The 26,044-nt window shown below is 47.6% G+C and overlaps 1 protein-coding gene across 3 annotated transcripts in view; it reads left to right on the top strand.

The window, feature by feature from the left end:
* HIP1 (huntingtin interacting protein 1) overlaps positions 1–26,044 on the top strand; it is a 159,920-nt gene that overhangs the window by 111,310 nt on the left and 22,566 nt on the right. For all 3 annotated transcript variants that reach the window (XR_008530502.1, XM_054589744.1, XM_054589745.1), the window contains exons 6-23: positions 2,528–2,604; positions 3,056–3,117; positions 7,584–7,724; positions 10,111–10,168; positions 13,822–13,897; positions 14,005–14,145; positions 14,419–14,516; positions 14,889–14,961; positions 15,828–16,011; positions 16,545–16,633; positions 17,036–17,152; positions 18,112–18,213; positions 18,473–18,616; positions 19,038–19,173; positions 20,774–20,860; positions 21,052–21,159; positions 21,245–21,381; positions 25,683–25,793. Coding sequence is in view for 2 of the 3 variants with exons in the window: in XM_054589744.1 (XP_054445719.1) it covers positions 2,528–2,604; positions 3,056–3,117; positions 7,584–7,724; positions 10,111–10,168; positions 13,822–13,897; positions 14,005–14,145; positions 14,419–14,516; positions 14,889–14,961; positions 15,828–16,011; positions 16,545–16,633; positions 17,036–17,152; positions 18,112–18,213; positions 18,473–18,616; positions 19,038–19,173; positions 20,774–20,860; positions 21,052–21,159; positions 21,245–21,381; positions 25,683–25,793 (1,941 nt within the window). In the remaining variant the exon portion in view is untranslated. The remainder of the gene's footprint in view (positions 1–2,527; positions 2,605–3,055; positions 3,118–7,583; positions 7,725–10,110; positions 10,169–13,821; positions 13,898–14,004; positions 14,146–14,418; positions 14,517–14,888; positions 14,962–15,827; positions 16,012–16,544; positions 16,634–17,035; positions 17,153–18,111; positions 18,214–18,472; positions 18,617–19,037; positions 19,174–20,773; positions 20,861–21,051; positions 21,160–21,244; positions 21,382–25,682; positions 25,794–26,044) is intronic.

Here is a 26,044-nt window from a genome sequence, read left to right as displayed (position 1 = left end):
AGCACAAGAGGACAACTAGCCCAGATTCAACCAGGTGGGTTCCCCAGAGGCAGTGCGCACCTGAGCTCAATCTTACGGTGTTACAGTTATCTATGCTGCACAACACATCACCCCAAAACTTAGTGCCTCGCAACAACAGACCTTTATTATCTCTCACCCTTTCTGTTGGCCAGGAATTCTAGAAGGGCTTGGCGGGGCAGTTCTGGCCAAAGGGCTCATGCGGTTGCAGTCAGAATCTGGCTGGAGCTGCAGCAGTGGGGGACTGGCCTGCCAGCCCTCTCTTCGTGGAGGCTCAGGCCCAGTCAGGGCTTCCGCACAGCCTGGGGGAGTTCCCCAAGGGGACAAGGGAGAAGCGTGTGGCATCCTTAAGGTCTTGCTTCAGAAGTCACAGGCATTCCTTCCACTGCCCTGTATTGGCTGAGGTAGTCACAGAGGTCCCTAGATTCAAAGAGAGGGGACAGAGATCACACCACTCGAGGAAGGAATGTCAAAATCTCATTGTAAAGAGAGTGTTTTGAATGGGATACATTATGGCAGCAACCTCTGGAAAATAGAGTCTGCCACAGTCGGCCCCCAGGCCCCACAGTTCACAGCCCTCCCTGCCTTCTGGGGAATACACTTGCCCCTCCCCCAGACCTGTCTGCTGCACAGCCAGTAGAGGGGAGGGGCGGGTGAAGAAGGGTGGGGCCTGCATTCTAGGCAGAGGAATCAGCTGGAGACACAGGGCATGAGGCCCAGGACGCTTTGGTGTTTGTGTGGAACTGGCAGTCGATGGAGGTTCACGAAGCGGGCAGAGTGGAGAGCAACAGGGGGCTGAGTGGGTGGGTGAGACTGTCCCAGTTACGGAGTACGGAGTGTGAAAGGTGGTGAGAGCCAAGTAGGAGGACACTTAATTTGTGGGACAAAGAATGGAACTTCCTGAAGACTAGAAAGAAAGAGAGAAGAGAGAGGGCAACAGCTAGAAGGAGATATTGGGACCATAAGGAAGACATGGGCAACAGGAAGGGGGACAGGGGCATAGGGCGAGAGAGTGGGCCCCTGGGAACTCTGGCCTGTGGGCTCCAAGAAGACAGAGGACAGGTGTGTGTCTCCTTGTGTCCTGTGTCTGGCCCAGCATCTAGCCTGGAACAGGTGCTCCATCAGGATTTGTTGGATGAGTGAGAGAATGAACCAGAACCTAGATCGGCTCAAATAGACAGAGTCAGGAAAGAAGCAGCCGTCCTCTGTTGAAGCTGGAGGAATGGAAGCATTGCTGAGTACAGTGAAAGCAGGGAAGGGAGTGGGAGGCAGGAAGCTGAGGGAGTTACCACAATGCAAGAAGGAAGGCACGTGCTGGGGCAGTGGCTCAGGCTGGGCACCAGGTTTGAAAGCTGGGCAGTTAATTGATGGAAAGGGGAACCGTCCAGGCAGTAGCAGGGACTGTTAACAGGGCATGTTCTAATAGTGCTTCCAGCTGTGAGTCCTTCAGGGACATTTGTCAGCCTGTCCTAGGCACAGAACACATGACAAAAATCTAGACTCACCAGGTTTAACAGGTGGAAGGACAGGCAGTAAGGAAGGCAAGGATCAGGGAGAAGGGGCCAGGTCACCATAATTTTCAGACTAGGTGAGACAGTAAGTGCAGCGAGAAGGGAGCTATGAAGGAACTGACAGTGTCTGAGGCAGAGGAGCTGGCGGCAGGTCTGAGGGCCGGGAGGACTGCAAGGGCCGAGGGCAGGTGCTGCAGCCAGAGTGAGGTGCCGGGGTGGAGGGCTCCTGTCTCGGAGCCTAAAGTATTCACAGTGGAATTCAGCACCCCCCTCCCTTGGGGACTGGCCATCCGTCTCCCTGCGCCCACCTCCACCTTTCCCTTGGCCTTGTGTTCTATCCACTCCAGACAAACCACACTGAGGAGGAGATAATGGTACAGGTACCGGATAATGATCAATGATACAAAATAACATCTCCTGACTTCGGGGGTACATGGTGTAATATTTTCCTACCTTTAAGTTTATTTGACTAATTATGTTTTGCTGAAGCTAATATGAGAGTGGGTTTGCCTTCCCTGAACCCACAACAGCAGCTCTGGGAAATGGCCAAAGGACAGTGGGAAGCCTGGCTGGGATTCAGGAGGTGCCAGGAAAAACAGATGCTGCACCGCCTGTGTCTTATAGATGGTTGGGGGCCGACCGTTCTCGGACTTGGCCTTGTTGCACCACAGGAGAGTGTCCCGGGACACAGATCGCTAGGGGGGACTTTCTTCTGGCTCTCGGGGATAGGATGGAGGCTTGCCTCCGATGATGGGCAGTGGATGTTCTTTGCCACAGACAAGGGGTCTGTGTTTGTGTGTGAGGCTGTGTGCACTAACACCGTTACCTGGGAAGAGTGTAGACATGAATCGTACGCATATGTGCCACACAAGCAGAATCATCAGGCCGGCTGCTGCCTGCCCTCAATGTAGGCAGCTTGTTTCATGTTGCTTAGTTGGACTCTATAGAGAGCTTTTGGGGTGCCCTCTTCTGACTTCCTTTCTCTGCTTCCCTTCCAGAATCCCAGGTTTCCAGGCAACCTGCAGATGAGTGACCGGCAGCTGGATGAGGCTGGAGAGAGTGATGTTAACAACTTGTAAGTGGCTGTCCTCGTGCTCTGGAGCCAGTGGAGAAGAAGGCTTTTGCAGAATGTCTTACTTTCTGTTAGGGTCACATAAGGCCTGATGGTAGGGGCTGGGGAATAAAGCCCCTGGGTGGCTTGGCCTCGGGGCCGCCTACTGCTGGCACCTCATCCGGAGCGCTGCCAGGCTGTCTCACACTCCAGGCCCTACCGTCTGCTCCGCTCCTCCCGCCCTACCCAGCGTGGTACCTGTCCCCTCCCTCTGCCACTGTGACTGTTGATTTCACCCTACCTGATCTTCAGACGGCCTTAACACCTACTCAGCTGGCATCTAAGAATTGTAGCTGGTGTTTGTGTGTGCGCACACACAGGGGGCGGAAGCAGCAGCACAGAGTGTGGGGGAAGGGACAGGGGAAGCGCTGGTCTTAGGCTGTGGAGTATAAGTTCTCTTTCCTCTTGGGTTCAGTTTTCAGCTAACAGTGGAGATGTTCGACTACCTGGAGTGTGAACTGAACCTCTTCCAAACTGGTGAGTCCTCCCTCCCATCTGGCCCAGGCTGTCACGGAAATTGCCTAATTCCCAGCCGTGTTTTCTGCTTGGACCAGCTGGGTTAGTCTACCTCTCCCTACAAGCTGCACAGCACAGCGCCAGGAAAGGGGAGACTATGGGCTCTCCATCTCTCATGAAGAGAGGGGCTGACGCTCTTGGGCATTTTCAGAGTTGGGATTTCATGTCTGAGCTGGAAGACCACACTCCCCAGCCCACTGGCTTCCCCGCTGAAGGCCAAGAGCCCAGAGACAGGTCTGACCTCTTTGACAGCCCATGGACTGTGGCCCCAACACTGTGTGGTCCTTCGGCCCAGCCCTGTCTGCTACTCAGCCAGCGGGGCACTTGGGCTGAATTTCTGCAAGAAGAGCTGCTGTCTGCTGTTTGGTCAGTAGCCAGGGAGGAAGCTGGTAGAGTTGAATTGTTACTCAAGTCCACATGAGAAGTCCTAATTCCCTGGTAGGGGAGCACTTCCTGGCTCCCTCCTGCTGAGGGTTCTAGTGCTTCTAGGCTGTCAGCCCCTAACACTTCCTGAGAAGAAAGTCAGCCCCCAACTCTTCTTTCCTTGGGAAGGAAGCAGCTGCTTCCCTTGCCTCCTGTGCTCTCTTCCCCACACTTTCCAGCGTGGCTTCCCCTTCTGGCCTTGGAGAGCGGACGAGTCAGTGTTCTAAGATTCAGGATGTTCTATGACAAGTGTCCAACTCTGAAAGCACGTTCCAAACCACAAGTAATTGTGCGCAAGCTTGGCGACCTTGGCATTTGGGCACGTAGGGCCCATGGCTGGGGCTTTGGTTCTCTCTTGAAAGACAGAAACTCTCTCACCATAAATTGCAACTTTTCTCAGCGTGTTCATCTGTAAAGCAAATACTTACAACTGGCCAGTTAATTCCAGCTGTACCAGACCTATGACAGGGTGGCAAAGTATCCGTGATACTTTGACCAGTCAGTTCAGTGTGGGATGTGGTCAAAGAACACCAGAAACAGTTGGAAACTATAGTGTGGGAGAATGAGTATGTTGCCTACTAGCAACCTATTTGAGCAGGGTCTTCTACAAAAGTCAATAGAGAAATCAAAATGAAACAAAAAATCCAGTCCCCCCTCTAAGGCATTGCCAGCAAGGTAGGAGAAATGGTGCAGAGGCATTTTTTTGTTTTGTTTTTAATTGCATAAAAGTAAACAAACAACTACACATTGTTGTTGCCAACTTTCAGTTATTTACCTTTGGTCAGGAAAGGCCCATGGGTATAAGTCAGAATTCATTGACATTCGGCTTTGGAATGTGCTTAATCTGAATGCAGGTATGAGTAATGTTCTAGGATTTGTCATCCTTGGGAGAATCAGTCTAGAAGTTCCCACTCAGCTGACCCAAGCTCTCTTCCTGCAGCTCTGGCCTTCTTTTCAGAGTCTGCCTGCCATTGCGGCAGTGGTTGGGGAAAATAAGGCAAATGTTTCAACCTTTGGGGATATCCCTTCCACCCCCTGACAGATTGTTGGAATAAGAGTAAGCAAAGGTGTGATTCCACCTGCCAGGATGTGAGGAGGCTGGGAGAATGGGTATGTAGTGCAGGCAAGTGCCCCGCCCCACGTGGCCAGCTCGCTCCCACCTCCCATGATACCTGGCTCTGTTTTTATCTCCATTGTTCACTTGTATTATTACCACTAGATCCTGAGCTCCTCCTCAGAACCAGGAACCGTGCCCTGCTCGTCTCTGTTCTAGCCCAGAGCCTGGTCTATAGCCAGCGCTCAGCGGTGGAACAGCAGTGCAGAAACAGCAGGCGAACGGAGTTCACAAAATGGTGTCAGCATCCAGCTGGACGCTCTGGGGTTATCTGGGTGAATTAGCTACTTAGAGTTTTCTAGACAAGAGCTCCCTGAGTCGACTTTCTCATTCCTCAAAGAGCCCTGTTTTGGAATCAAGAGCCCTCTTCTACATGCCTCCCCTGCTACCTTCCTGTCCCCACTCACCTACTGTGTGACGCAAAAGTCATGAGGGCTGGTGTTGGAAGAAGTCTCTCCAGCTTCTCAGGCCTGGCCTGTGGCCTTGCAAGGTTCTGGCCTGTACCCTCAGAAGCGTGCCACTGATTTCCAGCTGTAAGAAATGGACCAATAACAGTTAACATTTATGCCACAGTTCTGTGATTCCTGGACCAGTAGCGTCAGCATCACCTAAAATTGTTAGAAAAGCGTATGCTCAGGTCCCACCCCAGACACAGTGAATCTGGGGCTGAAGCCCACCAATCAGTGTTTTAACAAGGCCCCCAGGTCTGTACTATCCATTATGGCAGCCGCCAGCCATATGTGACTATTTTAATTAATTACAATTAAATAACACAAAGAAAGTCAAGTCCTCAGTAGCACTCACCATGTATCAGGCACTTGGTAGCCACACGCGGCCAGCATATTGGGCAGCACATGTGGAACACTTCCGTCATCAAAGGCTTCAACTGGACAGTGCTGCCTGGTCATTCTGGTGCTTGCTGAAGTTTGACCACCACTGAGGTAGAAGATACAGCTTTTAACTGGCTGCATAGTAGAATCACTTGGGAGTCTTTTGAAACCTACTGACGCCCCAGTCCTACCCCAAACCAATGAAATAGAATGGGAGTATGGGAGAGTTGCAGGCAGGCATTAATAGTTTCTAAATATCCCCAGATGACTCTAATCCATTTCAAAGCCAAAGCTAAAAACCACTGAACAGCGCTACACACTTCACACAACATTTTCATTTAGTTATTATGAGGCCCTTATGCGATGTGCTATTAGAACCACCTGCATTTTCTAGAAAAGCATCTGGAGGCTCAGAGAGGTTGAGTGACGCACCCACGGCCACGCCGCTCTAGCTGTCGCTGGGCGCCAGCGGGTTCCTGGAAAGCAGCGGCAGGCCCGGAGACGGAGCCGTCTGCGATTCCCTGCCAGAGTGGAGCCTTCGGAAGCCGGTAGACTTGGGGATGGCCGCCTTGCAGTGACAGCTGATTTTAATTTGTGTCAAGAAAAGCTGACTTTTAATTAGAACCGTTGGGGACTTTTTTTCAGCTGCCAGACTGAGCTGGTTAACAGGGATTAGTTCAGGCAGAGAAGGCCGAGCGCAGCAGCTCTGGGTTTTCCTCCGGGAATGTCTGTGGGGAATGCCTTTCGTTGCCGACCACGTGTGGAGTTCTGGAGGTGCTGGGCAGCCACACAGGCAGGAAATCGGCCCCGGCCACTGGTGTGCACTGAGGGCCCACTGCCAGCTTCTAGTGGCTTGGCTTAGGAGAAGGTGCAGGGGGTTAATAGGGAAGGATCTCAGGAGAAACGTGCTCTCTGGAGCTTGGGAGAATGGAGGGCAATCCTGGTGTTGACCTGCTCCAAGGACCTCCATCAGCCCCTGAACTTGGTTCTAGCAGGCTCTCCAACTATCCACCCAGGGCTTTTGCACATCCCCCCACCCCCTTTAGCTGTCCCAACAACCTGTGGCAAGCCACCAGAAATCCAAGGCTGACTTATTCCCTTCCTCGTGTTCTGATCGGTGTTTGATATTTTCCCCACATGTTAACTGTTGCCACCACCAGATTGGGTCCTTCTCAGCTTTGGGGTTACCTTCAGATGTGTTCGTATAGGAGAGGAAGGGCTGGATTGGCCATCTCTACAGCCCCTTCCAATCCTGAAATATTTTTTAAACATGCTTTTAAATTTTTATTTATTTACTTATTTTTTAGGATTTTATTTATTTATTTTTAGAGAGGGAGAGAAACATCAATGTGTGGTTGCTTCTTAAGTGCCCCCCACTGGGGACCTGGTCCACAACCCAGGCATGTGCCCTGACTGGGAATCAAACCAGCGACCCTTTGATTCTCAGGCCAGTGCTCAATCCACTGAACCACACCAGCCAGGGCCCAGTCCTGAAATTCTAATGCCCCATACACTGGAGCATCAAGAGCTCATTTCCCCATTTCCACTAAATCAGAGACTGTGAAAAGTGATTGTTCAGTCTTTCTGATTAGCCTGGGGCAAGAGGCCACCAAGCTCCTCTAGGAGGGGTTCTCCGCATCTAGGTGCTCCCCCCAGGCTGTGGGTAAATCTCTCTTTCCCAGCTTCCACAGGGCTGTGTGCACAGAGAAGAGCAGAGTTCACCTGCTCATGATGCATGGAGCACCTGGGTTTATGGGAGCACAGGCTTCTGGTGTAGCCATTGCCGGCTACACAGGCACTATGTTTTACCTCACCACCTCAGCAAAACCAGTTCTTGATTTTGTGGCTACCGTCAAGTCACTTACTATCAGTTTCCTCACCTGTCTGACAAGGCTACCTTTAATTATCCTGTAGGCATGGTGTAAAGTTTAAGTGCATTAAATATGATAGTGAATGTACAGAATAGGTCCTCAGTGTGTGAGCTCCCGCCTTCTGCCCCTCTGAGAAGATCACCTAAAGCTTCCTAGCTCCACTGCCTTCCTCCCCCTTTTATTTTCTAGTGTTCAACTCCCTGGACATGTCCCGCTCCGTGTCAGTGACAACTGCCGGGCAGTGCCGCCTTGCCCCGCTGATCCAGGTCATATTGGACTGCAGTCACCTGTATGATTACACTGTCAAGCTTCTCTTCAAACTCCACTCCTGTGAGTACACCAGCCAGATTTTCTCTGAGCTTCTGGCTAGAAGGAGGATCTCGGCCCAAGGCTGTCCCTGGAGAAATGCAGCTCCTCCAGGGCCTGAGCGTTTAGCCTCTGTCCTGAAAAACCCACCTTGAGAAGAGTAGGATGCAAGCTTTATGGTGCCCAGTGAAGCACCTGGCTTGCCACACTGGGGCCCCAGGATGGCCTTCTCCCTCCTCCCCTAGCTTTACCTTCTCTCCATCCATACATGTCACGTATTCTGTGAACCACACAATGATGACAGATCTGGCCTAGACCCACAGCAGCACAGGCATTGTTTCCAAAGTGTTCAGCAACATAGTCTCTTTGTGCTAATGGAATTTTGTAGAGACACATAAAATATAAAACGGCTGCTCAAGTAAATGGAGTGCCGACCCTAACCTAGCCACAGACCCCAGGGATGCTTTTGCATAATCTATTTTGGAGACTGCTGGCCTTGCAGAGGTTCTTATACTTTCATGAGCTTCTTGTTTAAAACAACATGTGTGGGTTCTGCCCCTGCACGGTCTGCATTGGTAGGTCTGTTGCCCTCGGGGTCTACATTGTTAAGCCATATCCCAGATGAATCTGATGTGGGCAGTGCCTGGGCCATACTCCAAGGTGGCCACTGTGTAGGGTATACATGTGCAGAAGGTGTGGGTGATGGAACACCAAGAAAAATCGAGACATGAATGGGGACTATCATGGTTTTGGTTTAGAAGTCTCGGACAAGGGACACTTTGGATCTGTGGTCACTGACAAGGAATGGATCTGCATACTTAGGACAAAGGGGTCAGCATCACTCTGATGAACCCAAGAGGGTGCGGTGGAAGGAAGGTTGGACTTCGATGTTCAAGGGTTAGAAGGGCTTTGGAGCAGGTGGGCGTGTCTAAAAGGAGCAGAGGTTGGACTAAATTCTAAGAGAAGGCAGGCAGTTACTTAGAAGCTCTGAATACTGATCAACTTGTAATTGTCTCTAAGATGCAGTGAAACCCAATTGCCCATTAGCACATCCCTACTTTTTTACAAAGTGGTGAGTTATGAGAAGAAACAGGTAATTAAATATTTGGGTTTAAAGGCAAAGCAATACGCAAGGCCCCCCTGCTGGCCTCTGCGGGGCGGCGTGGCCTGAGGAGGGGCAGGGGCAGGGGCGGCGCTCCGTTCAGTGTGTGCTTTTCTAAAAATAAAATTTTATTTTAGAATAGTTTCCATCTGCAGGAAATTTGCAGGTAGTTCAGGCAGTTCCATATACCCCCAACCCAGTTTCCTCTGTTGTTAACATCTTAGATTAATGTATTTGTAACAACTAATGACCTAAGATTGATATATTATTATTAACTAAAGTCCATATTTCATTAAGTTTTTATAGTTTTTACCTAATGTCCTTTCTCTGCCCCAGGGTCCCCTTTAGGACACCACATTACATTCAGTCATGTCTCTCTCCTTAGTCTCTTTTTGACTGTGACAGTTTCTTAGACTTTCCTTTTTTTTTTTTTTTTTTTTTTTTTTTTTGATGACTTCGACAGTTTTGAGGAGTTCTGGTCAGATATCTCTTAGAAGGTCCCTCAATTTGTATCTGTCCGATGCTTTTCTCATGACTGGACTGGGGTTAAGGGTTTTTGGGAGACAGATCACTGGTAGAGTGCCATTGGCACCTGCTGTATACTTTTGCCATTTTGAATTATCATACCTTATGTGTGTACTACTTCTTTATGCCAAATGAATGTATCACCTCGTCAATAAGGTTTAAATTTAAGAAAAAATAAATAAAAGGATCTCTGAGTTATGCTGTATCACTGAACTACACGGAACCACACGATCTGTGAAGTGGAAGGACTGTGGAGAACCCGCTCAGGAGGAGGCTGGCCCTGAGCAGCTGCGGCTTGTCCCACTCCATAGAGTTAGCAGTGACCAAGTGGGCACCGGACCCAGATCCTTGAGTCTTAGTCCCTGACAGGCACCCTCTCAGGCAGGCTCTGTGGATACCTTCCAGACTAATGTCTGCACTGAGCCCCACCCAGTGCACCCAGTGCATACGCCTCTGGGAAGAACCCTCATTCCGCTCCTTCTGGGGCCTGCTGCTTGGCCACGTCACCACTGCTTTTTCTATGGTTAGGGACACAACTTCCAGTCCACTGTGCCCAGCATGGCTCATGCTCCTGGGCAAACAGAAGGAACGACTTGGAGCGTAAGCACCCCAGACTCCCTGCTGGTCCTGTTGAACCTCCTTGGATACCAGTCCTGTGGCAGCTCTAGGCCAGGGATGCCTGCCAGCAGGGTTGGCCACAAGCCCCAGGATGGGTGGTCTGCTGCAGCTTGACCCTCCCTCTGTTCCTCCTCTTCCCTCTTGCTTTTTTCTAATTTCTCCCAGGTCTTCCAGCCGACACCCTGCAAGGCCATCGGGACCGTTTTATGGAGCAGTTCACAAAGTAAGTGGCTCAAGTGATAGAAATGAGGGTGAATCAAAAAGTACCATAAAATCAATCCATTCAAGAGCACTTGCTTTCAATAATTGAGTGAGGGTACCTGCATTTTAAAGCAATAAAGTGAAGAAAAAGACGTAGGTGTGTGGCAAGCCTGCCAGTGTCTGGGTAAACTGTCGTTTCTTCAAAAAAATCTCACAGCAGCATGCAGAAGTCCCTGGCTGGTGTGGTGCAGTGGATTGAGCACAGGCCTACAGAAATGAAAGGTTCCTGGTTTGATTCCCAGTTGGGGCACATAGCCGGGTTGCTGGCCAGGTCCCCAGGTGAGGCATGCTTGCAAGAGGCAACCAACTGATGTTTCTCTCTCTTTCTCCCTTCCTTCCCCTCTCTCTAAAAATAAATAAAATTTAAAGAAAGAAAGAAACAGCACACAGAAGAAGGTGATTTCATTCATCATCTGCTTCATGCCCAGAGCCCCCTCCTCTTCCCTTTTTCTTCTCCCTCAGTTCTTGTGGCCTTATACCATGTGCATGCTGACACTCCCAAATCAGTATCTCTTGCAGAACCTTACCTCTGAGTTCCAGTCTCATGTACCCAATTGCCTATGTGACATCTCTACACCAAACTTAAATCTCAAACTGAACTCTAGGTTTTCCTCCAAGAAACTTTCTCCCCAGTGTTTCTGTCTCAGTAATTATTTCCATTGTCCATTTAGGCCAGAGATTTAGAACGTGCCATTTTCCTCATCCCCTACATCCAATCCATTCACAGGTTCAATCGATGCTCCACAGATATATATACCTTGGCTCTGGTCATATCTCATCCCATCTCTTCAACTACCATTGCTGCCCGCCAGGACCGCCAATATTGATGGGATGCCCTAGACTTCCACTCCACCCTCTTGCAATCCTATTCTCACCCAGCAGTTCAACATCCTCGTGAAAATATAAATCCCTTGCTCAGAACCTTTCAATGGCTTCTGATTACACTGAGAATAAAAGCCAGGCTCTTCTCCATAAGACCCTGCATGATCTGGCCCCTGCCCGCTACCTCTGACTTGATTTCCAGAACTCCACGTGTTTCAGCCGCATGGGGTCTCCTTTAGTTCCTGGAACAAAGTCAGCGTATTCCTTCCTCAGGGCCTTCATATTTCTGTTCCCTCTCCTGGGGATTCTGTTGCCCCAGCCTGACCAGCCCCAGGTCATCTTTGGTCACCTACTCTCAGAGGTAGTCTTCGGTCACCTTGTTTGAGTTGGGATCTTCTCCCCCATCTTCTGATCCTCCAGCATCACCTTGTTCCACCCCCATAGTCTTCTTCACAGCACCCTGTTTATTTCCTTCATCATTTTTTTAAAAAGATTTTATTTATTTATGTTTAGAGGGAAGGGAGGGAGAAAGAGAGGGAGAAAAACATCAATGTGAGAGAGAAGCATTGATCGCATGTGCCCCAACCGGGGACCAGCCTGCAACCCAGGCATGTGCCCTGACTGGAATCGAACCGGCCACCTTTTGCTTTGTGGGACAGCACTCAACCAAGTGAGCCACGCCAGTCAGAACGCCATCATTCTTAGCACAACTTTATTTCTGTTTGACTGTCTTGTCTGTTATATCTCTATCACCTGATACATAGCAATTAAGCATATAGTGTTTAAGAAATACTTGAATGAATTAATGAGCTAAATTAGCCAACTATCTAGTCTCGAAGAGGAAGACCTTATCTGACTGAGAGGCTCATTATTCTGATGTATTTGGAAAAGAAAATTGGCAGCTACATGAAAAGTATAGCGCATCTTTCAATTAAATGTGCCCAAGAAGAGGGGAAGGAATGGAGTGGGAGGTGGAAGAGCTGAGGGAGCTGAGAAGGGAGTCAACTTAACAGGGTTTATTTTGACCCTCTTGTCTTTCCTGTTAATTTCTTCATCTTTGACAACAGGAAAAACATAGCTCCCAAATCCCAAGCTTAGGTTTCTCTGCAACTGGTTCCCAAGCAGTAATCAGAGGACAAGTTCAGGGTTGTACTAACCTCCTGATTTCCTTGTTCCATTTGAAAAGCCTCGTGTGTTTATTCTATAATAAATGACTTACTAAACCCTAGGAGACAGGCCCTGGGGCTGATTTCCTGGAATGTTAAATTCCAGTAGCTTTTGAAAGCAGCAGAGCCTATTACTGTTGGCTCCATCCCAGAGAGAAGGAGATGTGTGGTCAGGTGGTTTTATTTCCATTAATTTTTTTCTAGCTTATGAAAACATCCCCCATGCATATCCACTTCATTTTTTCTTTTATAGGCATGTTGGTTCTCTGAGGTGTCACTGTCCTCTAATTCTGGGAAAGCAGCATGACATCACGGGGACATTCCCAACCTTGGGGTCTGACTGGCTGTTATGAGACCCCAGGGATTTAGTTTATTAGGCTAAGTTGGACAAAATTCTGTGTTGCAGAGAGAGGGTGCTGAGGCTCCTGACTCCCTTCCACCTCATAAAATATTGGGCTGGCCAAAAAGTTCATTATTTTTTTTTAGAAAATAAAAGACACATTTTTCATTTTCACCAATAACTTTATTGATTTGGATATTTTGAACATGTTGGCGGTCTCCTGATATTGGCTTCTAGTGGGTAGAGGCCAGGGGTGCTGCTAAACATCTTCCAATGCATGAGACAACCCCACAGCAAAGAATTATTTGGCCAAAATGTCAATGGTATCAAGAAACTTCACAAACCACTTTTGATATGTTCGAGCAGTCACAGCACTTTCTCCATACACTGCCAAATCTCTTTTTGTGTTTCGGTTGTGTTTTTACCTTTCTTGAAATAATAAAGCATAATATGCCAAAAATGTCGAGTATTTTCTTCCATCTTCAATATTAAAATGGCTGCACAAAAATTCACCAATTTTGATAAGCTTTTTAAAAATGCACACTGATGTGACAACTGTCACAATACAACCTAACAAAATTATTTTGAATGAAGGTAAAGACAATGAAGCAGTTACTAGGGCCATCATAACGGAAAAAACCAAATGGACTTTTTGGCCAACCCAATAGAGACTTGAGGATGAGGGAAAAAAAATTGATTTCTTCATTCCCGTATTCATTCAAGACTAGGACACAATATAATTAGTTTTTCTCCAATGAATACTTGTTCAATAATTCCTCTATGCTCGGTATTATGGTGAACCTAGGTCAGCGGGACCCAGAAGCTTATAGTCTAATTGCGGAGATAACAAACAGCTCTGACAGAAGGTGAATAATTTAAAAGAGTCATTAAGAGTAATTACCTTAGTAATTAAGTTCCCTTCCCTTTTCCTGTGTGTAGTTGGTTTATTCTGAAAAAAAAAAAATTTATTTTAATGTTCCTCTAAGCCAAACTCCTAGGAAGATACATCTGTCAAGCAACAGTGATACAGAAATTAGTTTTTGGATATTATCTACTCTTGTAAAGGATTCTGCAGTTTGAGTTACTCTTTCCTCACCACCAGATGAGTGAGGGCTGGCTATAGGTACTCTTTATAGCATCATAATTGAATCCTTGCGCCATGGGGGCCATCTCCTTGACAGCCTGTGCCTTTGGCCTGGGCAATCACAGGAGGAAAGCTGGGGTGTGCACTGTCCCCTTCCCCCTGGGTGAAGACCCCAGCCTCCTCAGGCTCTTCCCCACCCCTAGGTTGAAAGATCTGTTCTACCGCTCCAGCAACCTTCAGTACTTCAAGCGGCTCATTCAGATCCCTCAGCTGCCTGAGGTAAGTGCACCCCACCACACCTGGGAGCCATCGAGCCCAGGATTCTCTTTTAGAGACTGTCAGGTCTGATGAGTGACAGAGTTCGAGGATGTGTCTTCCCTCTTCAGAACCCACCCAACTTCCTGCGGGCCTCCGCCCTGTCAGAACACATCAGCCCTGTGGTGGTGATCCCGGCTGAGGCCTCATCCCCTGACAGCGAGCCGGTCTTGGAGAAGGATGACCTCATGGACTTGGATGCCTCCCAGCAGGTAAGGACCACCTGGAAGCGAAACTTGACTCTTCCCATTGCCCCCAAGTGCAGGAGAGAGGATGGGAAGCCACATTGGCTCGGACCAGGGTCAGCTGCCTTGTAACCCAGGCTCTAACCTAGACTGACGCCCTGCCCCGTGGTCCCTGGAGCGACCGCAAATGGGTTGGAACCAAATTAAGAAAGGGTCCGTTCTCGGGTGTCACTCATTTGACCCCCACTTTGAATTCTCTGGATCTCTAACTTTGTCCTCAATCCTTTTTGGTCACCACAGAATTTATTTGACAACAAGTTTGATGACATCTTTGGCAGCTCGTTCAGCAGTGATCCCTTCAATTTCAACAGTCAGAACGGTGTGAACAAGGATGAGAAGTGAGTCCAAGCTGAGTTAATGTAAATGCAGCAGAAACTAAGTTAAGCCATGATCTGACTCGCCACAACTAACCAGAGAGGAATTCTTAATGATGCTTGGGCTTCTTAGAGAAATGTCTTGACTCTCAAATATTGGCCCCTTTAATCCCAAAGGAAAATCAAGTGATGCTGAAAAAACAGTGGACCCGTGGGTATTAGATTAGTACCTGTTAACACTGACGGGCTTAGAGTAAAACTTATGGATTTTAAAAGAATTGTCCTAAGATTAACCCCAGCTGTTCACTCCCTCCCCTGATCTCCCAGCTTGCATTTAGAAGGAGAGGGGTAGGAACACAGTGGAAACAAACTAGTTCTCCTTTTATTCCTTCCTAGGGATCACTTAATTGATCAATTGTACCAAGAGATCAGTGGGCTGAAGGCACAGCTGGAAAACATGAAGACTGAGGTAAAAGTGGGCTCTGATCTGCTTCTTGGCTTAACAGGGCAGATTTTGATTAAATTTGCTTCACATAACCCTGGCCGGTATGGCTCAGTTGGAGTGTCATCCCATAACTGAAAGGTTGTGGGTTCAACTCCTGGTCCAGGTGTATATGGGAAGCACCCAGTTGATGTTTTTCTCTCTTGCCCTTCCTCTCTCCCATTCTCCCTTTCTGAAAGCAATGAAAAAAATGTCCGCAGGTAAGGATTTTTAAAAAATTGCCTTACATAGATACTTGTTGGATCACATTTTAAGGGAGATTAATTAGTAGAAATGCCAGAGTCATAGGGTCAGGTCTTTCTGTGGTCTCGATTGTAATGCATTTCTATTGTATTTGCTTTGAGAATGGCATTGAAGCCAAGCTCCAGTGTCCCTCAGAAATAACCATGATCCCCAGCTGGCTATGAAGCTGTGGTGAGAAAGACCTATACTCACATGGTGATAACAAGGTTTGATTTCGAACTCTGATGGCTGTTTGCAGTGTCTGCTGCTGTACATGTGCCTTGCCCCTCACACCCAGAGTTGGTTAGTCTTTACTCCCTGGGACAGGAGAACATTCTCTCCTTCCTGATTCCCACTCATCCATCGCTATTCCCAAGCCACTCTTAACAGGACCAGAATTCCCTCACCATCATCCCCTGTTGTTGCTGATTGGATGGGTTTGTAATGACCTGAAGGCTTAACTCCCATGAGACTTTGGGAGTGGGCTTGTTAGGTAAACCTAGATATTTATTTGGTTGGTGCTGGAAACGCAATAGGGCCTGCTTCTCAGGCCAGCTCCCCTGACCCACAGCAGCCAGCGATCAGACATATTACCTAAGTCCTTCCCACAGAGCCAGCGAGCTGTCCTGCAGCTGAAGGGCCGCATTAACGAGCTGGAGGCCGAGCTGGCCGAGCAGCAGCACCTGCGACAGCAGGCAGCCGATGATAGTGAGTTCCTACGGGCAGAGCTGGATGAGCTCAAGAAGAAGCGAGAAGACACGGAGAAAGCACAGCGGAGCCTGACAGAGATAGAAAGTGAGAGGCTGGATGGGGTGGGAGTAAGGGGGTGGGTCGGGGAGATCAATCAGGATGAAGGAGGCTGGGTGGCGGAGCCCCACCCAGCTTTACATCTGTCCAGAGGAGCAGTCAGCAGTGCCACTCTTGCCACCAGTCAGAAGGCGATGGGAGTCCAGCAGGTAGGGCATCTGTGTGAGGCACTGCTGAGAGCATGGCGAGGGGGGCTACAGAAGGGGGAGGCGGTGCCTGACCCAGGAGACTGGATCTCCGAAGGAGAGAGAGCCCAAGGAATAACTTGACCTAAAGGCAAAAACCCGTACAAAATGAATACATGCATGGAAATGCTCAGGAGGCATGAATTGGCGTGGTGATTTGAGTCAGGTGAATTCATTTTTAAAGGCTTCCCCAAGGAGTTTCCGTGGGGTTTTTGAGGGAGAAGAGGTGTATACATTTGTGAAAAGAAAGGAGGGTCTTGTAGAGACTGTGGTTTATTGGAAGGCGGGTGGAGGGTCCCAACCAGGTAGGTGCCTCACCTTGGTCTTTGACCGCAGGGAAAGCCCAGGCCAATGAGCAGCGGTACAGCAAGCTCAAGGAGAAGTACAGTGAGCTGGTACAGAACCACGCGGACCTGCTGCGGAAGGTAGGACCCTCAACCTACGTCTCACCGCACGCAGGCCTCACACCATGGGACAGAGAGTAGCACGGGCCTCATAGTTTCTCCAGGTCCAGTGTCCCCACCAGTCTCTGGTGGGTCATCACCATTTCTTGGGAACCTCAGCTTTTTAGGCTCCCTTGCCTCCCATATCTTGAGCTTCACCTTAGATGCTAGCCCCACTTGCATTATCCCCCATCTTTATTAGTTCTTTAAATACTTAAAAAGTTAAGACTCTGCAGATGACAGCTTTCTTCTGGCTTCCCTCTGGGTAGAACAGTGATTTCTGTGTCTGACTCTAGGGCACGCAACAGCCCGAATGCTGGCATTTTTCCTAGAAGGAAGATGTCCTGTGATGAGCTGCCTCAAGATAATATTCTTCCCTTACAGAATGCAGAAGTGACTAAACAGGTGTCTGTGGCCAGACAAGCCCAGGTGGATTTAGAGCGAGAGAAAAAAGAGCTAGAGGATTCCTTCCAGCGCATAAGTGAGCAGGCCCAGCGGAAGGTGAGTAGGAAGGAGACCACGTGGGAAATGATGGAGGGGTCCATCTGAGTTGGAGGCGGACCTTGATCCAAAGCCTTGTCCTCTGCTGCTCAGGCAGCCAGCTCCGTGGGTTGGAACCCTGTGAGGGTGCTACAAGAGGCCATATAGAGTAGATTGTGGTTACCGAGGCACAGGGGTTTAGAAGTGATGGAGGGATCCAAGCTGAGTGAATTTCATCAGCAAAGGCTTTCCTGGGGCAAGTCTGGAGGAGAGTTTGAAGTAAAAGCACGTGGATATCGGAGAGAGGGACAAGCGTTTACAAGGAGTTGGAGCCAGAGGAAACCCCGGGAGTCAGGGTAGGATTGACAGGCAGGTTACTTTGGAGTAAGTGATGTTGGATGGATAAAATTAAATGCTTTGCACTTTAAGTACTGGCTTTTATGTTTTCTGTCACCCAGAGTAAAAATATACATCTATCTAATGGAAACAAATTTTCACAAAGAAATACTTATCATTACTATGTGAATGCATTGGGATATTTTTTTTTTTTGCTGTTTTTTTTTTTAATGTTAGCCATGAATTTTAGTAATGGGTCACACAACCTGCTTTTTGAAAAACACCACTTAGAAATCAAAGAAAGGGAATATTTCTAGATGGCAAGATTTGTCAGTGTACCAGTGTTGGGATGCCTGAATTAAAGATCCATTTCTACTTTAATGAGTATTATGGGCTTAAGCATGGCACTCGGGAAATGTCCTAAAATTCCCCCCTTGATATTCCACTTACTCAGAAGAAAAATATTTGTACACTCAGAGTTCTCACCTCCTTTCCTCCCTCCCCATTTTGCTGAGGTAAAACTTTTCCATAACAAAAAGAGTACACAAATCTCATTGATAGGTCAGGCATTTTTTTTTTTACATGTGTTTACACCTTGTGCCCACCACCTAGATCAGGGTGCTCCTGTTTTTCTTCTCTTTCAGACTCAAGAACAGACGGAAGTACTAGAGAACTTGAAGCAAGAACTTGCCACCAGCAAACAGGAACTCCAGATTGTCCAAGGCAGCCTGGAAACGTGTGCCCAGGTGCGCACCATCTTTATTTCCCTCCCTATTTCCCCTCCCCTGGCTTTCGTATTGCTGTTACTGAGCCTCTGTCATGCTCCAGCCCATGGCCAACCTGGTCCCATCTGTGATCAGTGTGTACTCAGGGGAATGAAAGTGACAGGTTAAAGAGATAGGACCCTTCTGTTCCTTGTGGCCTCGTGGTAGGTTTGAACTTCTGGGAAGGGGACGGTTTAATTCCTCTCAGCAACTCCCTGTTCTCCTGCGGTTGCCATTATAGTCAAAAGAAAAATGGGTGACCCAGATTGCTGAACTGGAGAAGGAGCGGGACAGCTTGGTGAATGCCGTGGCTCGTCGAGAAGAGGAATTCTCTACTCTTCAGAAACAGCTGGAATGCACCCAGCTCAAACTGTCCAGCACACAGGCAAGTAACAGATACCCTGAGGCCGACCAAGTTCGACCTCTCATCCATGGGCATCAGCAGCGGACTCATGGAGGGTCGGGGGCTGTGAAAGGGGTTTAGACCCTCCCGCCTGATTGTGAAGACATTTGTAGGAATCACCCCTAATGCTGCATGCTCTGCGTCACCCACAGACCAGATGAGGGAAAGCAGAGCTCTCCTTTTTCGTATGAAAAAGAGATGCACTTAGTACTCTATCCCCAAGATTAGAGAATGGGTTGCAGTGGTCCATCCCCATAGCCTCCTGTGCTCAGTGGCACACACCTTGGACAAAGCAACAACTTGAGCTAAGATGCCAGGACCCTCAGCTGTGCCACCGGTGGGTGCTGGTCGGAGACTGTTATGGGGTCTGAGGCAGACTCTCACCTCCCTGCACCATTTCTAGGAATCTATGTGCCAGCTCGCAAAGGACCAACGGAAAATGCTTCTAGCAGAGTCAAGGAAGGCTGCGGAGCAGGTGATACAGGAGGCTCTGGGGCGGCTTGAGGAGCCCAGTCTTGTCAGCTGTGCCGGATCTGCAGGTACTCTTCCCTGCTTGCAGGTGCTGAATCCTGTTGGCATTAAATCTTATGTGACGCTGAACTCAGGGGCTCTCAGCCCAGCCTCATGTCACAGCTCCCTGGGGGTGCCTAGGCCCCAATCCCAGGTCAGTCTGACAGGAGGCTGTTTGGTCCAGGGCCTGGGCAGTAGTATCTTCTAAAGCCTCCAGGTGTGATAACTACTGCTTTGGTCGTGGGTCACACTGTTGAAACACCTACGGGAAGTCGGGCTCCGACAACAATTCTAAAGGCCAGGAGGAGGAGGAGCAGGCAATCCTGTGTCTAAGAAGGGAAATGTGCTCGGAGTCAAGGGGTAGTTGCTCATGAGCTTCAAGTCAAGACAGGTAGGCATCATATGCATGGAGAGGCAGAAACAATAAAAATCCCCACGTCGTCATAGGTGTGACCAGGGGCCTACTTGGTAAGTACCAGAGTCCTAAGAGCATGCGAGCAGAGCAGCAGTCCAAGTCAGAGAAGCCCTCTCAATGAGACGGGAGAGCCTTCGTGCCCACTAGACGGAAGAACACCCAGGCCCGGGGATTTGTGAAATCATAGTCATGAGCAGTCTCATGACAGCTCACTCTGTAGCAGAGAAGACATGTTGGCAAAGTAACAAGAAGATCCACTGAAGGGTGGACAGATGGGAAGAGACAGCTGACAGTTGATTTTGATTATCAAATGGAAAGGTTGCGATGTGGTGAAGTCCACAGCAAGGACTGTTAATGTCTTACTCAACAGGGAACACATCTGCAAGGAAACGCAACCATGCGAATGAAGGAGCACACTGAGGGAGTGCCAGGCAGTGGGGCCACTGCAGGAAGATTCTGGGAAAAGGTGTGATGAGCTAGCTTTTGAAGGAAGAGGAAAGACGTGAACCAATGGGGGAGGAAGAAAAGGGGGAAATAATAAAATAACTGACATTGCTTTCTCTGTGCCAGGCACTATTCTAAGCACTTTTAATGCCTTAGCCCAGCAAATCCTCACAGTGATGTCAGAGGTGTTGCTGTTATTTTTGTTTTCAGACGAGGAAGCAGGCACAGACGGCATGAGATCACAGCCAGTGGTGGTAGAGCCAGGAGCCACAGCTGGGCCTAGTGCCCGGAGAGCCCATGCTGTAACTGCTGTACAACACAGTCTCCGCGGCCGTGTGCACAGAGGCACCGCAGTGGGAATGACTGTTGGCGTGCAGAGCACGAGCACAGATTAGCCTCATGGGAGCCAAAGCTCTGGGCTCAAGATGAGTGAGAGTCCAAGGGCCTTGAAAAACTTAACAGGAAAGTCTGGATTTGATACAACGGACAGTAATGAGAAGTGAGATGCAGAATCTAGAAGGGCAATGTTGTTGCCCTGGTTCTCAGCTAAAGACCAAGTAGTCTGAGAAGCACAGCTTTTGAAGCTACAATAAAAGAATCACGTACCAGTGTAACCGAGGAGCTTTTCTTCCTTCCTCCTCCTTAGGGCAGCTCCTATAGGGCTGGAGCCACTCACTAGGTAGGCTCATCCATCAAGCGACTTACCTAACAGGGATAAAGCAAGCTGCGACAATTCTAGCTTTGACTTTGCCCGATTTTTCCTATCATAGATCACCTTCTTTCCACGGTCAAGTATGTTTCCAGCTGTATTGAGCAACTGGAAAAATGCTGGAGCCAGTACCTGGCCCGCCCAGAAGGTAAGAAAGGCAAAGGATAGAGTCTGTCACCAGTGATGGCTCAGTAGGGTTCAGAAATGCTTGAATGTGGAAACCGTGCGTTCCTCTCTATCAAGCAAGGAGTGTGTACAACTTGTAAAGTGGGGAGGGTGGACATGTGAAAGTGACACCTCCGAGCAGGACTGAGAAACTTTCCTTTAAATTCTTGGCAGATATCAGTGGGCTTCTGCACTCGGTAACCCTCCTTGCCCACTTGACCAGTGACACCATTGTTCAAGGTGGCACCACCTGCCTTAGAGCCCCACCAGAGGCTGCTGATGGTGAGTACCAGGGTGGGGGGTGGGCATTCAGCAAAGCTGGGGGAGCAGAGGGCATTTAAAAGTCCTTATTACCTTGCCTCACCAGCACTGACCGAGGCCTGTAAGCAGTATGGCAAGGAAACCCTTGTCTATCTGGCTTTCCTGGAGGAAGAAGGAACCCTTGAGAATGTCAACAGCACAGCCATGAAGAGCTGCCTCAGCAAGATCACAGCCATCGGCGAGGTATTATCAGTGTCATCACTGGGGAAAGTCATTGTTGTTCTTGGGTTAGAGTGCCTGTGATTTGCCAGGAAGTCGGTGATGTCCTAAGCCAGTTCTTTCTGCACTTTACACTTAATTCTAGAAAGTTAAGAGAGCTGAAAAATCTGACCTCCCTGCACGACATTCTAGTTACATTTAATTCATTGGCTATTAAGAATTCACTGTGTGGTCATCATTATGCTAGGCTAGATCAAAGAAGAATAAACATATTCGAGGATTTTTATGTGGTTGGGCAGGTGACACCTAGAATGGATATAGTGATATATATTTATTCACTCAAGAAAGATGTAGTGAATACGTCCTGTATACTAGGAATTGTGCTAGGTGAAGTTATATAGGGACAAATAAGACATGGCTCTAGAGGAAAGGAAAAGAAAGCAGTCATTTCTGGGCAGTGTGATGAGAAGTGAAATAGAGATCTGTTTTAAGAGTACAGTACAAGGCAGCATTTAACTAATTCCTAAAATGTGTGGTGATAAGTTCAGGGAAGGAGGAGATCAGGGCCAGAGTTCAGATCCTCATCATCGCTCATTAAACAGCCTTCTAATTAGTTTCTCTTCAAACAGCCTCTGATTACTTTCTGTGCCTCTGGCCTCTTTTTTCTTCTGCTGTCTTCCAGAAACAGAGATCTGATTATGATTTCTCTGGTTTGATAACAAAAATCATATTATGTAACGTGACATACAAGGACCTTCAGAGTCTGGCCCGTAGTCACCTTTCTGGGCTCCCCTTGCACTCCCTTCACCTTGCAGGTGGTGGCTGCCACTGTAACATGCCTGAGTACCTGCCTATTTTCCCCCAGTGAGCCCTCAGAGGTAGAGCCCATACCTTCTTCATATCGTATCCCTGGTCCATGGCATAGTATCTGGCAGATGGTTAACACCTCACCAATGTTTAATTAATTGAATATGCACACAGAGAGAGCAAACCAGATACAAAGATGGATCAGGAAGGGGAGGAAGGTTCATACTGGGGAGAAGAGGACAATGAGGTGGAGAAACTTGAAGGTCTGAATAAGGAAGGCTATGGACAATGGTGAATTGCTAACCTCCCTTTCACAGGGTGACATAATCATGGTGATAGTTTGGTCTTGTTAAATTGGTGTGGCAGCTGAGGCAGCATTACACAGTCTGCCTGTTGTTGGAGAGAGAGCGTCTTGCCCAGTGTAGTGGAGAATTGAGATCAGTATGTACATGCAAAGTATGTAGGACACCATGAAGAGATAAATCAATGAAGGCAAATCAAAATGTGACAGAAAGATCATAAGCAAGTTTCCTTCCTGGCACTAGGGTTTACCAGATGTTTAGAGGCTCTTCCCAGAATAGGACATGAAAAATGCTGAGTAAAATTTGAAAAAAAAATTTTTTTTCATTGAATCTGAACTGGCTAAAAACTGAGGAGACTTCAAGATGGTGGCATAGGTAAACATGGCTCACCTCCTTATACAACCATATCAAAGTTAAAATTAAAATAGCCCTGGCTGGTGTGGCTCAGTGGATTGAGCACTGGCCTACGAACCAAAAGGTCACCAGTTCGATTCCCAGTCAGGGCATATGCCTGGGTTGCAGTCCAGGTCCCAGGTGGGGAGCATGCAAGAGGCAACCAATCACTGTATCTCTCACATACTGATGTTTCCTGCTTTCTCCTTCCCTTTTCCTCTCTCTAAAAGTAAATAAATAAAACCTTAAAAAATAAAAAATTACAACTAAAATATAGAACAAATTACAACTAAAATATAGAACCACCATCACTCAGAACTCAGAAATCAAGTTGAATGGAAGTCTGACAGCTACAGAATTGAAACAACCACATCCATCCAGACTGGTAGGAGGAGTGGAGAAACAACATGGGCTGGTCCCACGTCCACATGTGATGGACAAAAATTGAGGAGGGCTATCTATCAAACAATTGAATCTAAAAAACAAACTGCGTGAATAAGAAGAACCGAGACAGAATCATGGATACGGAGAGCATTTTGATGGTTGCCAATTGGGAAAGGGATATAAGGGAATGGGTGAAGAGGTGAGGGGATTAAGAAGTACAGATAGGTAGTTACAGACTAGCCATGGGGATGTAAAGTACAGTGTAGGAAATGGAGCAGCCAAAGACCCTATACACATGACTCATGGGCATGAACAATGGTGTGGGGAATGCCTGAGGGAGGGGGTGTTGCTGGGTAGAAGTGGGCAAAGGGGGAAAAATTGGGACAACTGTAATAACATAATCAATAAAATATAATTTAAAAAATAAAAACTATGATTCTCAAAGTCAGAAACCAAAAGAATACCAGAACCAGTGTTTGTCCATCTCTGGTGGCCTAGAATTTGGATTTTAATGGGCCACACGTAAGAGAATAAGAAACAAAACCTAGGTCCAAGTATGACTAAAGATTGGAACGGGGAGCCTTCCTCCCCAAAAAGGAAGTCTGAAGTGAATGAGGGGAAAAATCCTGCCCTACAGGGAAGTTCTTTTCTTAACTTTGACAAGTTGAGGCAGCAAACATGGCTGCCAAGAGGATTCCTTTCCACGGATTCAGGTTCAAATCTCATACTTACCAGAGTGGCCTAAAAAACTTGAAGTGGAAAATTAAGCTTAAAGCCTAAGGTTGTTGGGGGCCCAGTTACCTGGCAGAAACAGACCCCAATTGTCTCTGAAGGAATACACTTTGATTCTAAACCTCAAAGAAGTTTCATAGATAATCCCAAGGACTATAAGTTACCAATAACTGTTTGACATATTAAAGAACTTTTTAAAAGGTATTAAAAGTGTGATGGAGTAAGTTTCAAACGAGATATATTTGAAAAACAACAATGGAACTTCTAGAAATGGAAAATATATATAATCATTGAAAGTAATAACCTTAAGATATACAGATTCAATAGTGGGTTAAAACAAAGCCAAAGAAAGAATTAGGGACCTGGATGATAGAACTGAAGGAATTACATAGACTATGGCACAGATTTTATATGTTGGAATGTAGAGGTTACATGTAGAATGTTTAATCAGTTCCAGAAGAAGATAATAGAAAAACTATATTCTTCCCACCCCCAGTTTCATATTGTTAGTTCAACGTGTTAAAGACTCTTCTTCTATAGCTTGCTTTTACCAACGTTCTGTATGTGAGATTCATCCATGCAGATATGTTTGTTTTCACTGCTCTACCATGCTCTATCATGTGAATATTACTTAATTTCTATATCTTTTTTCCTCTTGGTGGACATTTGGATTATTTCCAGTTTGGGCCTGTTATGAATGTGTCACTATGATCATTCTTACATCTTCGTATGCGTGAGTGCAAAAGTTTCTCTAGAGTTTATACATCTAGGAATCGAATTACTAGGATATAGAAGGACTCTCATACACAGAATGCTGAGTGAAGAAGCAAGTCACAGAAAACATACACAGTATGGTTCATTTTAATAAAGAACAGAACATGCAAATTTAACACTGTATTGTTTAAGGATGCATTCTTACGGACTTAAAATACAAAGACATTGTAAGTATTCTCCTGAATTCTGTGTTTATCTTGGTGTGAGGAGTAGGGAAGAAGGGAGATGGATCAGGGCAGGATGCAAAGGAGATTTCAAAGGTACGAGTAATGTTTCTTAAGCTATTTCTTAGGTTGGATAACATGGGTCATTTTCTTATTCTTTAAACCATTTGTATCTATTCTATACACCTGCATTTATAACACATAATGTTTTAAAAAAATAACGGGCCATCAGACCTGCGTTCTGATCCCTGCTTCACCATTTCTTAGCAGTATAACCATGTTCGAAACATTTGATCTCTGTGAGCCTTGGCTTCCCATCTGTACAGCAGGAGTGGCAACTGCTTCACACGACTGCTGTGGGAAGTTAAATAAGGGGCAGGCTCTCTGATGGGAAGACATTGTCTACATTTGAAGAGGTTTTTAAAACATCCCAAGCATCAAACAGTCAACACTGCAGCTGTGGGGTTAGGACCTGTGCAGGTAAAAGTACCTGCAGCTGCAACTGAACGGCCTTGCAGGGGTACGCAGGGGTGGCCTGGAACGAGGTGGGTTCTGAGTGAAGGTAGAGGAGGTGGAGCACGAGGTTCCAGAGTTCACATGGTAGAGAGTTCCAGACAAGGCCCATTAGGGATGCCCCTCTATGGCTTGCAGAAGTGTGTTATGTGGTAGGGGTCCTCCCACCTTCTGCCATCATGTGAGGGTTACAGGTCTGCCACAGGAGAAAAGAGGAGGTCAAAGGGTCATTTAAGCCCTTGTGATCTGTTCACAGGAGCTCCTGCCCAGAGGCCTGGACATCAAACAGGAGGAACTAGGAGACCTGGTGGACAAGGAGCTGGCTGCTACTTCAGCTGCCATTGAAACTGCTACAGCCAGAATAGAGGTATGGAGTATCTGATGATCTCCTAAAGCAATGCTCTTGCAGCTACCCTTTGGTAACATTTCCTATTGAATGTATCTTAGTTGTTCAATAAGGCTTCAGGGCCCCCCTATAAAAAGAAACCAGAACCGGAACTCACAGGATAGCTGAAGGATAGAAAATGAGAAAGTCCTCACCAAGAGAAGGTGAGCAGTTTCCTCAAAGATCGCATTCGTGGGCATCAGCCCATCCTGCATTCAGGTTCTGGATTGGCT

This window comes from Pteronotus mesoamericanus, unplaced genomic scaffold (assembly GCF_021234165.1).
Source record: "Pteronotus mesoamericanus isolate MK-2021 breed Mesoamerican mustached bat unplaced genomic scaffold, CSHL_Meso_final scaffold_167, whole genome shotgun sequence".
In the NCBI taxonomy this organism is placed as follows: Eukaryota; Metazoa; Chordata; class Mammalia; order Chiroptera; family Mormoopidae; genus Pteronotus; species Pteronotus mesoamericanus.
Note: the sequence above shows the minus strand (reverse complement) of the source record. Positions and strands in the feature narration are given on the sequence as shown.